At 35.8% G+C, this 15,497-nt stretch overlaps 1 protein-coding gene across 2 annotated transcripts in view; it reads left to right on the forward strand.

The window, feature by feature from the left end:
* Window positions 1-15,497, forward strand: part of UBR2 (ubiquitin protein ligase E3 component n-recognin 2) — a 55,828-nt gene that overhangs the window by 32,859 nt on the left and 7,472 nt on the right. For both annotated transcript variants that reach the window (XM_033055047.2, XM_033055044.2), the window contains exons 22-39: window positions 781-833; window positions 1,093-1,195; window positions 1,763-1,811; window positions 2,217-2,371; window positions 4,303-4,405; window positions 5,099-5,208; window positions 5,441-5,521; window positions 6,282-6,463; window positions 7,127-7,326; window positions 8,197-8,290; window positions 9,822-9,983; window positions 10,305-10,402; window positions 10,608-10,680; window positions 11,470-11,618; window positions 11,703-11,758; window positions 12,187-12,283; window positions 14,315-14,382; window positions 14,879-15,014. In XM_033055047.2, coding sequence (XP_032910938.1) covers window positions 781-833; window positions 1,093-1,195; window positions 1,763-1,811; window positions 2,217-2,371; window positions 4,303-4,405; window positions 5,099-5,208; window positions 5,441-5,521; window positions 6,282-6,463; window positions 7,127-7,326; window positions 8,197-8,290; window positions 9,822-9,983; window positions 10,305-10,402; window positions 10,608-10,680; window positions 11,470-11,618; window positions 11,703-11,758; window positions 12,187-12,283; window positions 14,315-14,382; window positions 14,879-15,014 — 1,969 coding nt within the window. The remainder of the gene's footprint in view (window positions 1-780; window positions 834-1,092; window positions 1,196-1,762; window positions 1,812-2,216; window positions 2,372-4,302; window positions 4,406-5,098; window positions 5,209-5,440; window positions 5,522-6,281; window positions 6,464-7,126; window positions 7,327-8,196; window positions 8,291-9,821; window positions 9,984-10,304; window positions 10,403-10,607; window positions 10,681-11,469; window positions 11,619-11,702; window positions 11,759-12,186; window positions 12,284-14,314; window positions 14,383-14,878; window positions 15,015-15,497) is intronic.

Raw genomic sequence — 15,497 nt, forward strand, 5'->3', positions numbered from 1 at the left:
TTCCTTTCTCCTTTGAATATTTTTGAAGCAATCTTTTAAAAATTATTTCTGAAGACAGTCAAAATTCCGAAGTCAATGTTTTAGTGTACTGGTAATAATTTTAATTATAAATTATGACTTTTTTTTTCTTTTTTCTAAATATTTTCAACTGAAACAATTTGAAAAGTCAAATTTTAATATTATTTAAGAATAATTTAGGGTTGCATGAAAGAGCAAATTCAATTTAAGCTGGAGTTCTAAATTATATTGTGAGTTCTAAAAACTTTTTCCCTGGCCTGGTAACTGCTATGAATATATGTTGGAGGGAAGGGATGGGAATAATAAAAGATAATTGGTGTATGAACTATTGTTACTTATTTGAGCTGATGTCTAATGCTGCCTTTTGTAGTTTCAGCAATTTTCAGTAACTGGTCTTTTTAGCTTTCCAGTATTTATTTCAATTTAAAGGCCTAGAAACCAGAAATACTGACTGTGTATTGTAAAAATGTGCTGAGTAAGCTAACTTAGAGTTTCCTTCTGCTACTGTAACATACGAGTTCATTATGACAGGGAGAAGCAGTACAAATTAAGCACTTAGAATGGCCTGACTTTTTCAAAGAACCTTTTGCAGAGATGGCATTCCTGAATGTAATTTCAGGTTATGTGGTTTAGTGTTATCTCGACTACAGATGACTTTGTACTGGATTCATTTTGCATGCTTATGCTAGTATTGTATGATATTTGAATGTGTTTATTCCAAGAACTCCAGTAACACAGTCTTACTTTTTTCACTTCATGTAGGAGAACAGAGAGACAGGGATGGAAAGTGTGATTGAAGAAGTGGCATGTTTCAAGTATGTTTCCCTTTATTCTAATGGTTCAGTTTTAGAAATGGAATGTTTAAATTAGTGAAAATGAGAGAATGGAAGAAAGAGGGCTGAGTCATGGTGATTTCCCATGGCTTTAATCATGTGCAAAATTCTTAATACTGTCACTTCATTTCTAGAATGCCTGTTAGGCACCGTTTGTTAGTTGTTCTAGTTAACTATTTATTCTCAGGTATCAAGAACCAGTTGACATAAAGTGTTTTGTTTGCTTTGCTTTTTTTAATAGAAAACCTGGATTAACAGGCAGAGGGCTGTATGAGTTAAAACCAGAATGTGCCAAGAACTTCAATCTGTATTTCTATCACTTTTCAAGGGCAGAGCAATCAAAGGTAACTAGTAGTTTGACTTCCTTGACTACTAGTTCCTGGTAACTAGTAGTTTGTGCCTTTTTTTGTTTGTTTGTTTGCCTTTTTCCAAAACTTGCTTCTGTGAAGAAGTATTACCAACTGGATACTTGAGAATGTTAACAAAATTTGCCCAGGTTTTTGCAGAGATTTGTGTGCCACTGGATCCTGTGCCCTATATAGAGCTGTTGAAATCAGCGGGCATTCAGGAGCTTGTCTGTGGGTTCCCTTGCATCTTATTTTACTGAAAGTGTTTAAAACAATCTGTATTTTCCCTTACCTATATGGAAGTTGCCATTTTGGCTCAAACTCGCCTTACAGTTTTATGCTAGGAAAAGAATCCAGGCTTGCTCAAGAGGGAAGATTAATTTTGAAGTTGTATGCCCTACTTTGCAAGTAGAACATAAGACAAACTGAAAAGACATGAAAGCTTTCATATTTATTTAAGGCTGGGAAAAAACAGTAATGATGTAGTAATGTCTGAATGCTTTTTTTATTAGTTTTATATTGCTACAGATTTTGAATAATGCTGGTATTGTTCTTCTATTTCAGGCAGAGGAAGCACAGAGAAAGCTGAAAAGACAGAACAGAGAAGATACAGGTATTTATTTTTGAGAGGAGAGGGAATCACATATCAAGCCGTGTATTGCCCTGATGTCTAGACTAACAGTCTGTTCCAGGGCTAGAGTAGAAGTTGGTTAGAAATGAAGCAATTTCCCTTATGTCCCCCTGATCTGGTTTTATCAGGAACCAGCCTTCTGAAGAGCTTATTCCTGTGGCTTTTTTGTTACACACGAGCCACCTTGAATGGTGCAGCCTGTATTGGTAACACTGTTTATCTAGTACCTGTGTTCTGCCTTAAGATCATAGACGGGTTTGGGTTGGAAAAAAGCATAAAGGTCATCTGGTTCCAACCCCCTGCCTTGGGCTGGGCAGTTAAATCAGGCATTTTAAATGGGTGTTGCAAATTTTGGAGAAATGTCAAACACACCAATTTCCCTTTCAGCACTTCCACCGCCAGCTCTTCCTCCTTTCTGCCCGCTTTTTGCCAGCCTGGTGAATATCCTGCAGTCTGATGTCATGCTGTGCATCATGGGAACTATACTGCAGTGGGCAGTGGAGCACAATGGCTATGCCTGGTCAGAGTCCATGCTGCAGAGGGTATGGGCTTTTTATTTAAACTAATGCTTATGTTAATGGAGGAATGTTCATTAGAGCATTTTAACATGTTTTTGTAGATTTGAGTTGTTTGTTTGGTGTCTGAAATATCCAGAATACTGTGAATGAGAAATAGGTGGTATTTTCTGATATGCAAAACTAGGGAAACCCCTCTGCCTCTGATTCAAGTTTATTTCTAAAAGTGAATGGAAGACCCAGGAAAATTTCTAATGGGATGCACATGAGAGGGAAAAGAATTCAGCTTGGATCAGTGGTACAGAACCCATTGATCTGAGGCGTTGCATATTAAGCAGAAACTGATTTTTTTTCTTGATGTTCCTTCGCTTATTTTCAGTTTAGGCTAAATCACTTTAGAAAAAAACCATGGAGGTGCACAGAAGAATTTTTTAACTTGAAAAATGTATCCACTTTGGAAAACTTAACTGAGCTGTTTGTTCCTTGCAATTTATAATGATCTTTAGAAACCTAGAGGGTTATTGTAGATTTTGGTCACGATGGTCATTTCCTGGAGTGTGCAGAGGTGAGTGGTGGACTGCCATCCAGGGTCTGTTTATATTGGACAGGGTTGTTGGTTTAGGGTCCAACTCAAACTTTTTAAAAATATTGATGGATCAAATATTTTGCACTGAAAGCCCAGTTTTGAAACTGAGTATTGTTTTTTTGATATCCAGTCTTACTGAGTATGTATTACCTTTTACAGCTAAGTTTAAATTAGCATAAGCAGTTCTGTATAACACAGAAAAAGTTGAAAATGGAATGATATATTGGTACTATAAATCACAACGATGTAGTTATATTTAGGTAATGTAAGAATGCTATGTTTTGGAGTAACTGAATAAAATAAGTTTAAAATAAGTTGGTTGGGGTTTTTTTTGTTTTGGTTTGGTTTTTTTTGACTGAGTTAAAATGTCTTCAGCCATTCTCAAAAGCATGAAATTCATTAGGGACCTATCACTTGCTCAGAAACTTGTGGCATTGCTCTGTGATGGTGCCATGCAGTTGTACTGCATCTTTCCCAGTTCAACCATTTTTGTCTTGGAAGTACTTGCAAAGGTGGATATGAGATATCTGCAAAAGGTAGCCCAATTCTAGTGAGATATCTTGTTAAATAGATGTGATAACTGAGTAGAAATTTACTGTGGTTTATTAAAACAAATGAAAAAGTCAAGACTCTCATCAGGTTTTGCCACTTTTTCTATAGATACTTGGTCTGTTGCGTTCCAGTTCTGTTACAAATTTTCAGGTGATTACCCTTTCCTTACATGGGTGTCAGTGTTGATTCCAGGCATCAGTAACCTCTGTGTCTGGAGCATGCTGCCAATTTGTGTAGGGCTGTGAAATGGCTGATGAACATGACAGAGTTTGCCACCAAGAGCAAAGTATCTCAGCTTCAAAATGCCATTCAGACTATCGTCGTGCTAAATAGGGTAATTACATTTTTTAAGTTCAAGGAGATTACAACTCTACACTGAGCTAAAAATTGACATTATTTTAAAATGTGTTTCTGGAGAAAATAAATCTAACTTAAAAATTTTAGTTTTTTTGTTGCTGAACTTTGTGTATGAAAAGAACTTTAAGTCTACTTCATGCTTCTGTCCAGAGACTTACAATAGTAACGTGCAGGGGGTAGGGAGAAAGATAAAAAGTACTGACTTCCCACTCACTAGTCAGGACAGCAAACAGAAAGAGGCAAGTATTTAATGCAGATTTTATGTGACAAAGTTTCAAACCAAGCACTGTTGTTCCTGTGTAATGTAGCTTTGGAATTCTGTGTATAGAAATAATTTCAAATATATTCATAATATATAATTGTACTATATGGTTTTCCTCTTTCTTAATGAATTACTCAAAGTATATAACAAGATTATATGAATTATGTAAGAAAAGAACTAACATTTGTAATTTTTTCCTAGGTTTTGCATTTGATTGGAATGGCACTACAAGAAGAAAAACAACATCTGGAGAATCTCAGTGAGGAGAATGTTGTAACATTTACCTTCACTCAGAAAATATCAAGTATGCCTTTCTTTTCAAATGTATAGCAAATTTGAATTAACTGAAAATGCCAGGATCTCATATTTTATTCTTCTGAAACTGTATTTACCAGAAAAGTATATTTGCTTATCCATCCAAATGTTATCAAGTTGACTACAGATAAATGCTTTCTACATGTGTAGATTCTATGATGGTACAATACTAAAGGCATTTTCTAGAGGAGAAATCCAGAAGTTGAATAATTCCCTCTAGATCTGATTCTTCATATCTTTAAGTGACATCTCCATAAAGATTGCTGTACATGATCAGATGCAATTGCAAAAATCATAGTTGCATTCTTAAATACTCTTTTAATCTTGACTCTCCTTTGTATTCTCTGACTAATGCCTCTATTTTTGCTAACACATGAAAGTTCCTTCTAAAGTAGTTGAAAATAAAATATTGGAGGTTCCCAAGATGAAAACAGCCAGGCAGCACATACAGTGCTTTTCTTGTGTAAGAAAATATAGTCAGTGAGCAAAACTTTCCAGAATTTAAAAGTTATTCATGAAAAGGTTTGTAATGGGGGAGAATTAAAAATTACACATTGTGCCTGTTTGTTGAAGGAATTCTTCAGTTGCTGAACAAGCATTGGGGTTTCGTGTTTTTAATGTTAGTGTGTGATTAATTTGCCAGTAACAGTATCATCAATCCTCATTGTAATTTTTCTCTCAGAACCAGGAGAAGCACCCAATAACTCCCCCAGCATATTAGCTATGCTAGAAACACTGCAAAATGCGCCTCATCTGGAAGTGCACAAGGACATGATCAGATGGATATTGAAGGTAAATATATTTTATATCGCCACTGAAAATCATGGAAATAAGATTTTTGAAGCTTTCCTAATTACATTGGGATGATTTCTTTATTTTCCATGTGGATTTGTTGTACCTGTGGATTTGTTGTTTTACTCTTCTGGATTTTAATACTGCACATTGTGTAGTCAGGATTATAGTATATACAGTTACATTCTCATGTTCCAAACAAATGAAAGTTGTCTTTTTTTTTTTCTTACAGACTTTTAATACTATTAAAAAGCTAAGAGAAAGCTCCTCTTCAAGTCCTGTGGCCGAGACAGAAGGAAATATTATGGAGGAGGTAAAAGCAGTCTGTAACAGCTGATGTGGAACAGGTCTGGGTGGTGACTAGCAAAGGACTGTATTTCTAATTGTAGCTCTAAATCAAATATGGGAAACATCAGTGATTTCTGAAAATCTCTCAGTTTATAAATGAAACTCATTTGTTTGAAGAACCTGTTGGTAAAGTCCCTAAGATGTTTTTTCTTTGTTTCATATATTGCAGTCCCCAACTCTTTTGCAATTCTACTCCATAGGATTGTCTGTAGTACAGTCACAGTATTAAATGTTTCTGCTCTTCCCACAATTTCAGACTCCATGGAAAGTTGCTAAAAGAAACGGTGTCTGTATATTTTTACCATGCAGGTCATTCCAGATAAGCTCTGCTGATGTGTATAGCTTGGCATGACATTCTAAGTACTGCACGCAAACCTTGGAGCACTGTAGTGCATTTAGCAATGCAGCTGCTGGGGAGGGAGAGCAGCACCAGAGACATGTCACTCTCTTATCCTTCTATCCTATGAATGCTTGAAGGGAACAGAAATACAAAATACAGTTAAAGGTTGAGGGGAAGAGGTTCCCCTTCTAGACCTGCAGTTCTGCCTGGCATTGAACGCAAGCTGAAGAGGGCACAAAATTACTCTTTAGTAGACTTTTCTTTTGTCTTTTATGAGATTTTTCATTGTTTGGAGGTTAGTACAAGTTACACATGGCAGTAGCTAAAATAAATAATCTGTTGTAACAAGACTTGAAAAATGACTGAGTGAACAACACAATTTCAGAGTTCACGTGATAAAGACAAAGCTGAAAGGAAGCGAAAAGCTGAGATTGCCAGACTGCGTAGGGAAAAGATCATGGCCCAGATGTCTGAGATGCAACGACACTTCATTAATGAAAACAAAGAACTCTTTCAGCAAACTCTGGAGGAGCTGGATACTTCAGCCTCCGGAGTCCATGAAAATAGGTAAAAACATCTTGTTTAAATTTTTTCCCATTAATGTTTACAGATTGTCCTATTGTTACCGCTTTCAAAAGCTCTTTTTTTTTTCCCCTATCTTGATGGAAAACTATTCATTAGTTTCAGAGACAGAAAACCAGCAGTAAATGGACTGCTTCCCTCCCCCTCTCTGTCAGAATTGTGGGGTAAATATAAACATAAACAAATAATTGTTATACAAAAATCACCCAGTAAATTATTAATGATACTGAAGAGACGATGCGATTAAACATAGTAAATTGGAAATGGCTGATTATATGTCTGTTGAAGATTTGGAAGAAAATCTGCTTGGTAGTTGAAAATATGAATTAGAGTGCTAATGATTTTGTGGGGAAGTTGAGTGTTTTCAAAATTCATATCAGACACTTAAGAGATGGTGATGATGGAGGGCTGCAGATTCAGTTTCTTTATTAAACTAGAGTTGATTATACTATTGGGAGGGTATAAATTTTTTCTGGAAAATGCATGCTACCTCTGGACACATAGGAATTGTTATATAAATGCCAAAATTATTTTTTTAAGAGAGCATTTATCATAAATTTAGGGAACTCACTAAACACAGTTAAATAATGAACTGAATTACAATGTTTTTCAAATAATTTGCTTACTAATTTTCTTTGAATATTCTAGCCCTGTAATTTCAGATGCAAAACTCACAGCCTTGGGTCCAGAGCAAACAAGAGTAGCTGAACCCAGACAGGTTGTTATGTGTATATTGTGCCAGGAGGAGCAAGAAGTTAAAGTGGACAGCAGGGCCATGGTCTTGGCAGCATTTATTCAGCGATCAACTGTGTTGTCTAAAAATAGAAACAAAACTACTCCAGATCCTGGTAAGTAAATGTTCATAGTTCTCTTAAATATTAAAGAATATTGGAGTTACTGTGACAACAGCATTTTTTCATCTGAGACAGTGACATAGCCTTCTTATGTTAACTGTTTCTGAATGGCTTCGTTGTAATCAGTGGCAAAACTACCATATTTTTGGTGAGGTAGAAATGTGTGTAGTGAATAATGTAAATCACTGTGAGGCATGAGCTCAATGTTCTGCCTTTCATTTGTGACAAATTATTTATAACTGTTGAAAAAACCCTTAAAATCAGAAGTGTTTGTTCTTAAACCATGCCTGTAACATCAGAGAGAGGAGGTGTTAATGGAGTGCTTTAAGAGCACAAGATGTACATTTACTTCCTCTCAGTTATGTCACCTGAAATACCTCTTTGTGATAATAAAAAAATGTCAGAGTTAGGTACTTTTGAAAGAGATCACAGTGAGCAAGACCATTGTTACTAAGGTTTCTCTGAATTCTGTGTGTGTAAACACATAGAAATCTTTGCACTGAATTGTTTTGCTTTCTCACTCTGAAGATGAATGTCCTTGAACTCACTGTTTGATGGTGCTGAACCACCAAAACTGCAGGTCGATCCTGGGGACTTTTACAAGGGCCCAACACCTCTGAAAGTGTGGTTTGAAGCCTTTAAGTACAGTACATACACTCAAACCAAAGTCAGGTGATACTTGTGAATTTTTTAAACAGTTTAGATTGTTATGGATAAATAATGTGTTTTATGCTTCATCAAATAAATTACACTTCTGTGATTAAGTTAAATAATAATGTAAATGTGGTAACATCTATCTGCAGTCAAGTCTTTTGATAAATATTTATTTCAAATTTGTTTGGTTTTTTTTTCTTTTAAATACAGAAAAGTATGACCCCTTATTCATGCACCCAGATCTGTCATGTGGAACACACACGGGTAGCTGTGGACATATTATGCATGCTCATTGTTGGCAAAGGTAAAAAGTAATATTTAAGATTTTAGTTCAAATAATGATTTATGTATGCAGTTTGCCTAATGGCTCTAATTTTAATGGCAAAATTCCTACAATGTATTAAATTTGAAAAGGAATTTCAGGAAGTGATTAAAACAGTTTTTTTCTGTTGGAAAAAAAGGGAGTAGAAATAAAATACTGTAAACATAATCAAAATAATTTTCATTTATTGTCATCTTGGTAAGTAACAGTCGAAAGCCATATATGGCAGCTTTCATTCCCTTTCCATGTTTATCCTAATGCATAATTCCTTGTGGTGTACATGTATCTAGAACTCAAGATTTTTTTTTGGCTTTTTTGCAGTTGACTGCTAGACATGCTTTTGCTGCTTCTGCTGTCTACTGAAGTTTTAAATGACAGTGCATCCCTTGCACTCTTAATTCCTCCAACAGGTTTAATTTGAAGCAGAAACATCTATGACCTAATTCAAGTTCATCTTCAGCATAAGCTCTTATTTTATCCTTTGTTTCTTAGCATTTGCAGAAAGCCTTTTGCTGTTATTTTTATTCTTTGATTTTTGGAGGCATATAAACTTGCTTAGTGCTGTGTGGTGGTAATGCCACATGACAAATTCAAACCATTCATGCCTCTGACTTCAATTAGGCCCTTGCTTTGCTTCTTGGCATGGGCTTCTGAAATGCCTAATTTCAAATTCTGCCTTGTGTATGAAGAGTGTTAGGAGCTCCCAGGGATTCTGTGGCTGTTACCACACAGGTAATAGCACAGGCTTCATTTGTGGTCTTTGATGTCACTGCTCACTGAAGATAGGTTTTTAATCTTCTTGTGTAGCTCGTGTACAGTCCTTTGTGGTTGCCATAATCTCCTGGAAGTGCCCTTAGGTGCTTGTATTCTGATCATTTTGGGGTCATTGCTGGGCATGCTTTAAACCACATCAGAAGCTTCTGGAATAGCCAGTTACATGCAGCAAAGCAGTGAATTCAGTTCCTTTTGCAGCCAACAGCTTTTTCGGCTGCTGCTCTTTTGGTTGTGGCCTGTAATAGAAAAAACCCAAGGATAATGCTCGTGTCATTTTCCTTAAAAATTTCTGTAAAAATGAGTTTGGTTTGGGCTTTTAGTTGTTTTTGTTTGTTTGTTTGTTGCATAGTAGTTTTTATTTGTTTGGGGTCTTTGTTTGCTTGTGGTGTTTTGTTTCGTTTGAGGTGTTTTGTTTTGTTTGAGGTTTTTTGTTTGTTGGCTTGGTTTTGGGTTTTCAATGCTTTAACTTTCACTCTACTTCTTCCCCTTTTTTCCTAAGTGTAATGTTCAGACTTAACCATGATTTTAACAGCTCAGTGAGCTTCAGCACTTTAGGGTAGAGTTTGGCAACCAAAAGCACTAATGCTTTCTTTATCAGTAGAGGGTAGAGGTTTTTTTTGTTCTGATAATACTCTTATCTATATTTGGGGAAAGACAAAACTGTGTCTTCCTGAGAATTTTTTAATGTCTGTGTTCAAGTAGTAATGATTTGCCACTAATGTCTTGCTCTTTTCTAAAGGTATTTTGATGCAGTCCAAGCAAAAGAGCAACGAAGACAACAAAGACTACGAGTACACACAAGTTATGATGTAGAAAATGGTGAATTCCTTTGCCCACTTTGTGAATGCTTGAGCAACACTGTTATTCCTCTGCTTCCTCCACCAAGAGTTCTGTTTAACAGGTCAGTTTGGTTTATAAATGTCCTTAATAAATGTAAAAAAATAAGATGCCAAACCAGCTACACCTCAGAACACCTTATTGAATGGTTGTTTTCTTCTGCTCTGATAAACTCAAGTGGATTGCCTGTATGCTTATTTAGGTTTTTGGGTTTTATTTTATTATTGTTTATTAGGAAGGCACAGGACCTGCAGAAAAAGAGCTGAACATAGAAAAATTCATGGGCAGCAGAAAAAGAGCCCAATGAGAAACAGATAAATGATGTTGGAATACTAATACTGTCTACAGATTGTTTTAACAATTTTTTTGGGGTTTTTTTTGACAGGTTAGACTTTTCAGGCCAACCAAACCTAACTCAGTGGATCAAAACATTATCCCAGCAAGTAAAAGCTCTACAGTTACTTCGAAATGAAGACTCTGCAAGTAAGTCTGAAGAAATCTGTGTATTTGTTTGTGAAAATACGACAATATTCATGGAAGAGACCAAGCACTTTGGTTCTGCCACAATGGAGTTGAGAGATGTTGGCAAAAATAGTTTGGGATTTCCATTTCTGGTGATGGAATTTCTATAATGTAGAAATTACATATAGGGGAATAATCAGTGATTTATTACTTTTTGTTTGTACAGGCCATTCTGGTCATTCAGAAAAAATGGATCAGCTGCAGTTACCTGAAGGATTTAGACCAGATTTCAAACTGAAGTATGTATTTACATATTAACAAATCATTAAAAATTAATCGTGAAATCATAATGTGAAAATAGACTGTAACTTCTCTGCTAGAAGGCCTCAATAATTAGGGCAAATATATTAATTTTGCTTTAATTAGAAAAGTTAATATTATTATGATAATGACATTGAAGTCCAGCCCAGAAGTCCTAAGTAATTCAGAAGAATTTCAGAAGTGAATGTGCTAAGTCGTTGTGCAGAAACATGCTGCAGTTATATAAATTATGGCTTGTACTTGTAGCTGGATAAAGGATTCATCATTATAGCCAGCACAACATGTAAAACATGAAGGAAGGCTATGAAATGGAGAGTATGTTAATATGTAATTTCAGCTGTAAAGGTGTATTTGTGTTTGGTTCTACACTCTCTTCACTTCAAGAGAAAGTAACAAAACTTGTTATGTGGTACACACATTGGTCTGCCATCTGCACACAAAATGCAGTACTCTTACCCCAGCTCATAACAGATTTAGCTTTCAGTCACACATATTTCTTGTTATTTAGCCTTGACTTTGTCTTTGAAGACTAGGTATTCTTAACACTAAAAATGAGATTGGTACCAAACAGATAATCAAGAAATAATTGGGCATCTGTCACAAAAAAATGATGTTACAGAATACTAAATCCAAAGAAGGATGTTGGAGTTGTCACTTAAATTTTAAAACTCCAGTTGTTCATCTATGGGGTGAATGCTTATCATTAGAGGTACTATGCTGCCAGTGGAGAAAAGAATGAATTAGTAATACTGTTTTCTTTGTTTCAGGAATCCTTATTCTGAGAGCATAAAAGAGATGCTGACAACTTTCGGTACGGCAACTTACAAAGTAGGCTTGAAGGTTCATCCAAATGAGGAAGACCCACGTGTACCTATAATGTGCTGGGGCAGCTGTGCTTACACAATACAGACTATAGGTACTGATCAGCTCATTTGGCTTCTTTATAGGAGATTTTCACAATCTGGTTAAACTCACAACAATGAATTATTTTTTTTTCCAGAACGAATTTTAGCTGATGAAGATAAGCCATTATTTGGCCATTTACCTTGCCGACAGGTAAGGAACAAGTAGCAATTCCTCCCTGAATTTTTTCAAAGAGAGACTTGTGCTTCATTAATGAGGAATATCTACATTTTTAAGTTACGGTTATTGGATAGTTTTATTTGTTGGATGCTATTGTTTAGTTGATCTGTATCTGATTATTAAACTATTTAAAAATCACATCTAGCAAAACAGTTACTTTTGTTCCTGTAAACACGTAACTTGTTAATGCTGCAGTTTCTCATGGTAACAGTCAAAATAAGAATGTCAAAAGGAACTTGCATATTTGCATAAACATAAGTATCTGTCATATGCTTAACAGTCAAACTGCCCCCATAAACTGCAGTTGAGAGGCCTGAAAAAAATGCTGTTAAGTCGAAGGCCTTTTCATGTTGAGGAACTTCATTAACTGTGGCAGTGTCTCTTTTTCTTTGTTTTTGCAGGATGACTGCCTTACGTCGCTAACGAGATTTGCGGCAGCTCACTGGACAGTTTCATCTCTTTCAGCAGTACAGGGTCACTTTTGTACTCTATTAGCATGTAAGTTTGCCACCTTGTGCTGGTTTTTTTTGTGAAGATACACAAGTGCTTTCAGAATTACTTAGAATTGATTAAAAGATTATTTTATGTAGTGGTTTTAAGTACTAAGCCAAGAGCTGCTATTTCCACCTATATGTGTTATTCAAGAAAGAAGACATTTTCTTCTGGACTTCAGCTCCAAGCATGGATATTTTGCTGTGAATTAATTCTGTTGATTCTTCATTAGAGAAAGATACATAGAGCAAAGGAGAAGGAAATGCAGTCCTTCACAAAAATAATCCACTGGAACTTTAAAGATGAGGAAATTAAAATTAATGTAGTATGAAAAGGATATTTACAGAAGTCTGTAATATATCTGCAAACTTTTCTCTCTTTGAAAAGCAGGATCTCTGATAAGACAGGACTTACTATGTAATGTCATATGTTAATTGAGAATTTTAATGAGAACAGCCAAAATGTTCCAAGCTTGAAGCATTAGTACATACAGATGAAAAGTCTGAAGTTCAGCCTAACGAAGTAATTGCCCATGAGAGGACTGTTCTGAAAGAGTATTATAAAATGGTATAACTTTAATATCTCCAGTCAGTTGAGCAGAGAAACTTTTAAAATGCATTGATATACTGAAATTACTAGTAGATGGATACCAGCTACTTCAGCAAACAGTTGGCAGTTTTATGGGGAAAAACTTAATTGGCGTCAGTTTGTAGCAGTAATCACTGAGCTGTTTGCTATGTGAAGCAGAAGAGAAAATGCTGCTGGCTGTTTGACTGGAACTTTGCAATATATAGTGTTCTGAGTGTTTTGAGTTTTCTTGAAAGCTTGAATCAGTATTTCTTCAAAGCTCTCCTTCCTTCTGACTGACAGAAGCAACTGTACTGCTTTTATTTTTATGAAGGAAAAGTTTCTGCTATTTTAATTTTTCAGGCTAGGAATGAAAATTATGAGCCTTTGATCTGTCTGTATTCTGTAAACAATACATAAAGATGACTTACGGAAAATAGGTTTTGTTTTGGAAGTCCCTTGCTCTGGTCGTGTTTTCAATACAGACGTTTTTCAGACTTTTGGGTTGAGTTCTGTGGCTATATGCTGACAAAAGGAAAAGCATTTGAAATCTGAGTCGTGGTGAAATGTTTGCTAATAGAAATAGCTACCAAATGTCACATGTCTTCAGCTCTCAGTTTTTTTGGCCACCAAGGCAGCAGTCTTCAACTGAAGTATTTTCAAGTTGTCATGATGAGACTATTTTTTAATGTAGTGGTGTTTTTAAACTTGGCAGCTTAATACTTATAGCTACATTGTAAAATATACCCAGAGCTGCAGCTTTATTACAATCAGATTTTACTGCTTGGAGTAATGAAGTAAGCAACTGTTCCTTGATTGTTACCTAAAATATCTTGTAACATTTTTCAAAACAATGAATTTGTGTTTGCTTTTAGATGAAGGTGCTTGCAATTCATTGTGTGAGAATTTCTGTTGTCAGCTGGAGTGATTTGGTTAATACTTTGTGATTACTGTAAATACTACAGAGAGGGAGAGACCAACACCTAGCTCTACCTTAATCAGAGATAAATTGATGAATTCTAGAGACTGGAGCAATGCATTTTTAAGTCAGTAAGGCAAACATAAGGCATGTTCAGGCAGTCTTGTGAAGTTAAGCAATTTGCGGAAGTTTTCTTTGAGCAGCTGTCCAAGAGACAACAATCAGTGTTCTGTTTAGTCACTATTGTTTGAGCTTATTCCTGCCAGAGCTTGAGATACTTTCTCATTTTGTCTCCCCCTGGATACCCAGGAAATGAAAGAAAGTCTACCTGAGTTTGTTTTGTTTTAATACAATAAAGTAGGCAAAACTCTTTCCCAATAATGTTTGACACTTCCTGAATTGACTCTGGCCAGAACAGGTACATTTGTATTTTAAGTTCTTTAAGCGTGTTAATGAAGGAGATGGCTCTCATTTTTTTAAATGAAGTACACAGAAATATTTTCTTGTATAAATGTTCAATTAATATTTTTTTTTCTCTCCAAAATACTTAGCACTGGTGCCTAATGAAAAAAATGAGAATCTTCCTTGCATACTTGATATTGACATGTTTCATTTATTGGTAAGTATTTCATAATATATGTTAATAATGTTTTGATCCAGTAGGCACTGGAGAGTAAAAACTATTGAAAATGTTCTCTTTACTCTGGGTTAGGAGCCTTTAAAATGTTCAGGATTTTAGTATTTTTTCACTACTTAATACATTTGGAAGACTTTTAAAATTTAATATAAGTATTCTTAATAAAAGTATTGAATAGAAGTATTCTATAAATTAAAAAGGGGTAAGATGAGACAATGCCTACTCCTTGTCTGTTAAAAAACCCCAAAATATATGAAAACAACCCTCCCAACAAAACAACAAGCCCAAAAAACCAAACAGACTCAAAACTCTCCTGATAGAGAATTGCTCTTCTTTTAAGTAACATCTGTGTAATTAGCTTCAAAATTAGCCTTATGTAGTATGCTGCCTTCAAGGGGTGTAGTTGCAGCATGAGCAGAGAAAAGGGGAAGATTCAAAAGGAAAAGCAATGTACCAACTTTCTTGTTTTCTTTCACAGGTTAGCTTGGTGCTCTCTTTCCCTGCCATACATTGTCAGGATTTTTCAGGGGTTAGTCTTGGCACTGGAGATCTTCACCTGTTTCATCTTGTCACTATGGCACACATAATACAGATTTTACTTACCTCATCAACAGGTAATGCCACTTTGTCTCAACTTTTATGGAAAAGATTCCTCCAGTCTTTACTTAGGAAAAAGCTATGGTGCTGCTGGTAAATGTGTGCAGTTTACAGTTACAAAATAGAATTGTTGGTGCTGTCTTTGAGCCCACAAAGAGTATTGGTAAATTGTACTCATCAAAACTCAGTCACATTGTCTTTCTGGCTCTACTCTGTGAGTTTCTTAGAGCATAGCTAGTAACGAATCCTGGCTTTCCAGCTGCTGTAGCAGTGCCTGGGAGTGTTTATTGCAGGCTTGGCTTAGGCATTGCATGATGAATGAGTTGCAGTTAGCAAAGTAAGGAATCAAGGCATCTCCTGGCAACAGGAGCCGGATAAGGCATAGTTTGCCAAAAGCGAAGAACTCCAAGCAAGTATGTCAAGAAACCCAACCACCTGAACCACTAAACCAGCACCTCACTGGAGCTGACAGTAGCAAAACCTTACCACATAAAATGTGC

Source organism: Catharus ustulatus, chromosome 3 (genome assembly GCF_009819885.2).
Source record: "Catharus ustulatus isolate bCatUst1 chromosome 3, bCatUst1.pri.v2, whole genome shotgun sequence".
Classification (NCBI taxonomy): Eukaryota; Metazoa; Chordata; class Aves; order Passeriformes; family Turdidae; genus Catharus; species Catharus ustulatus.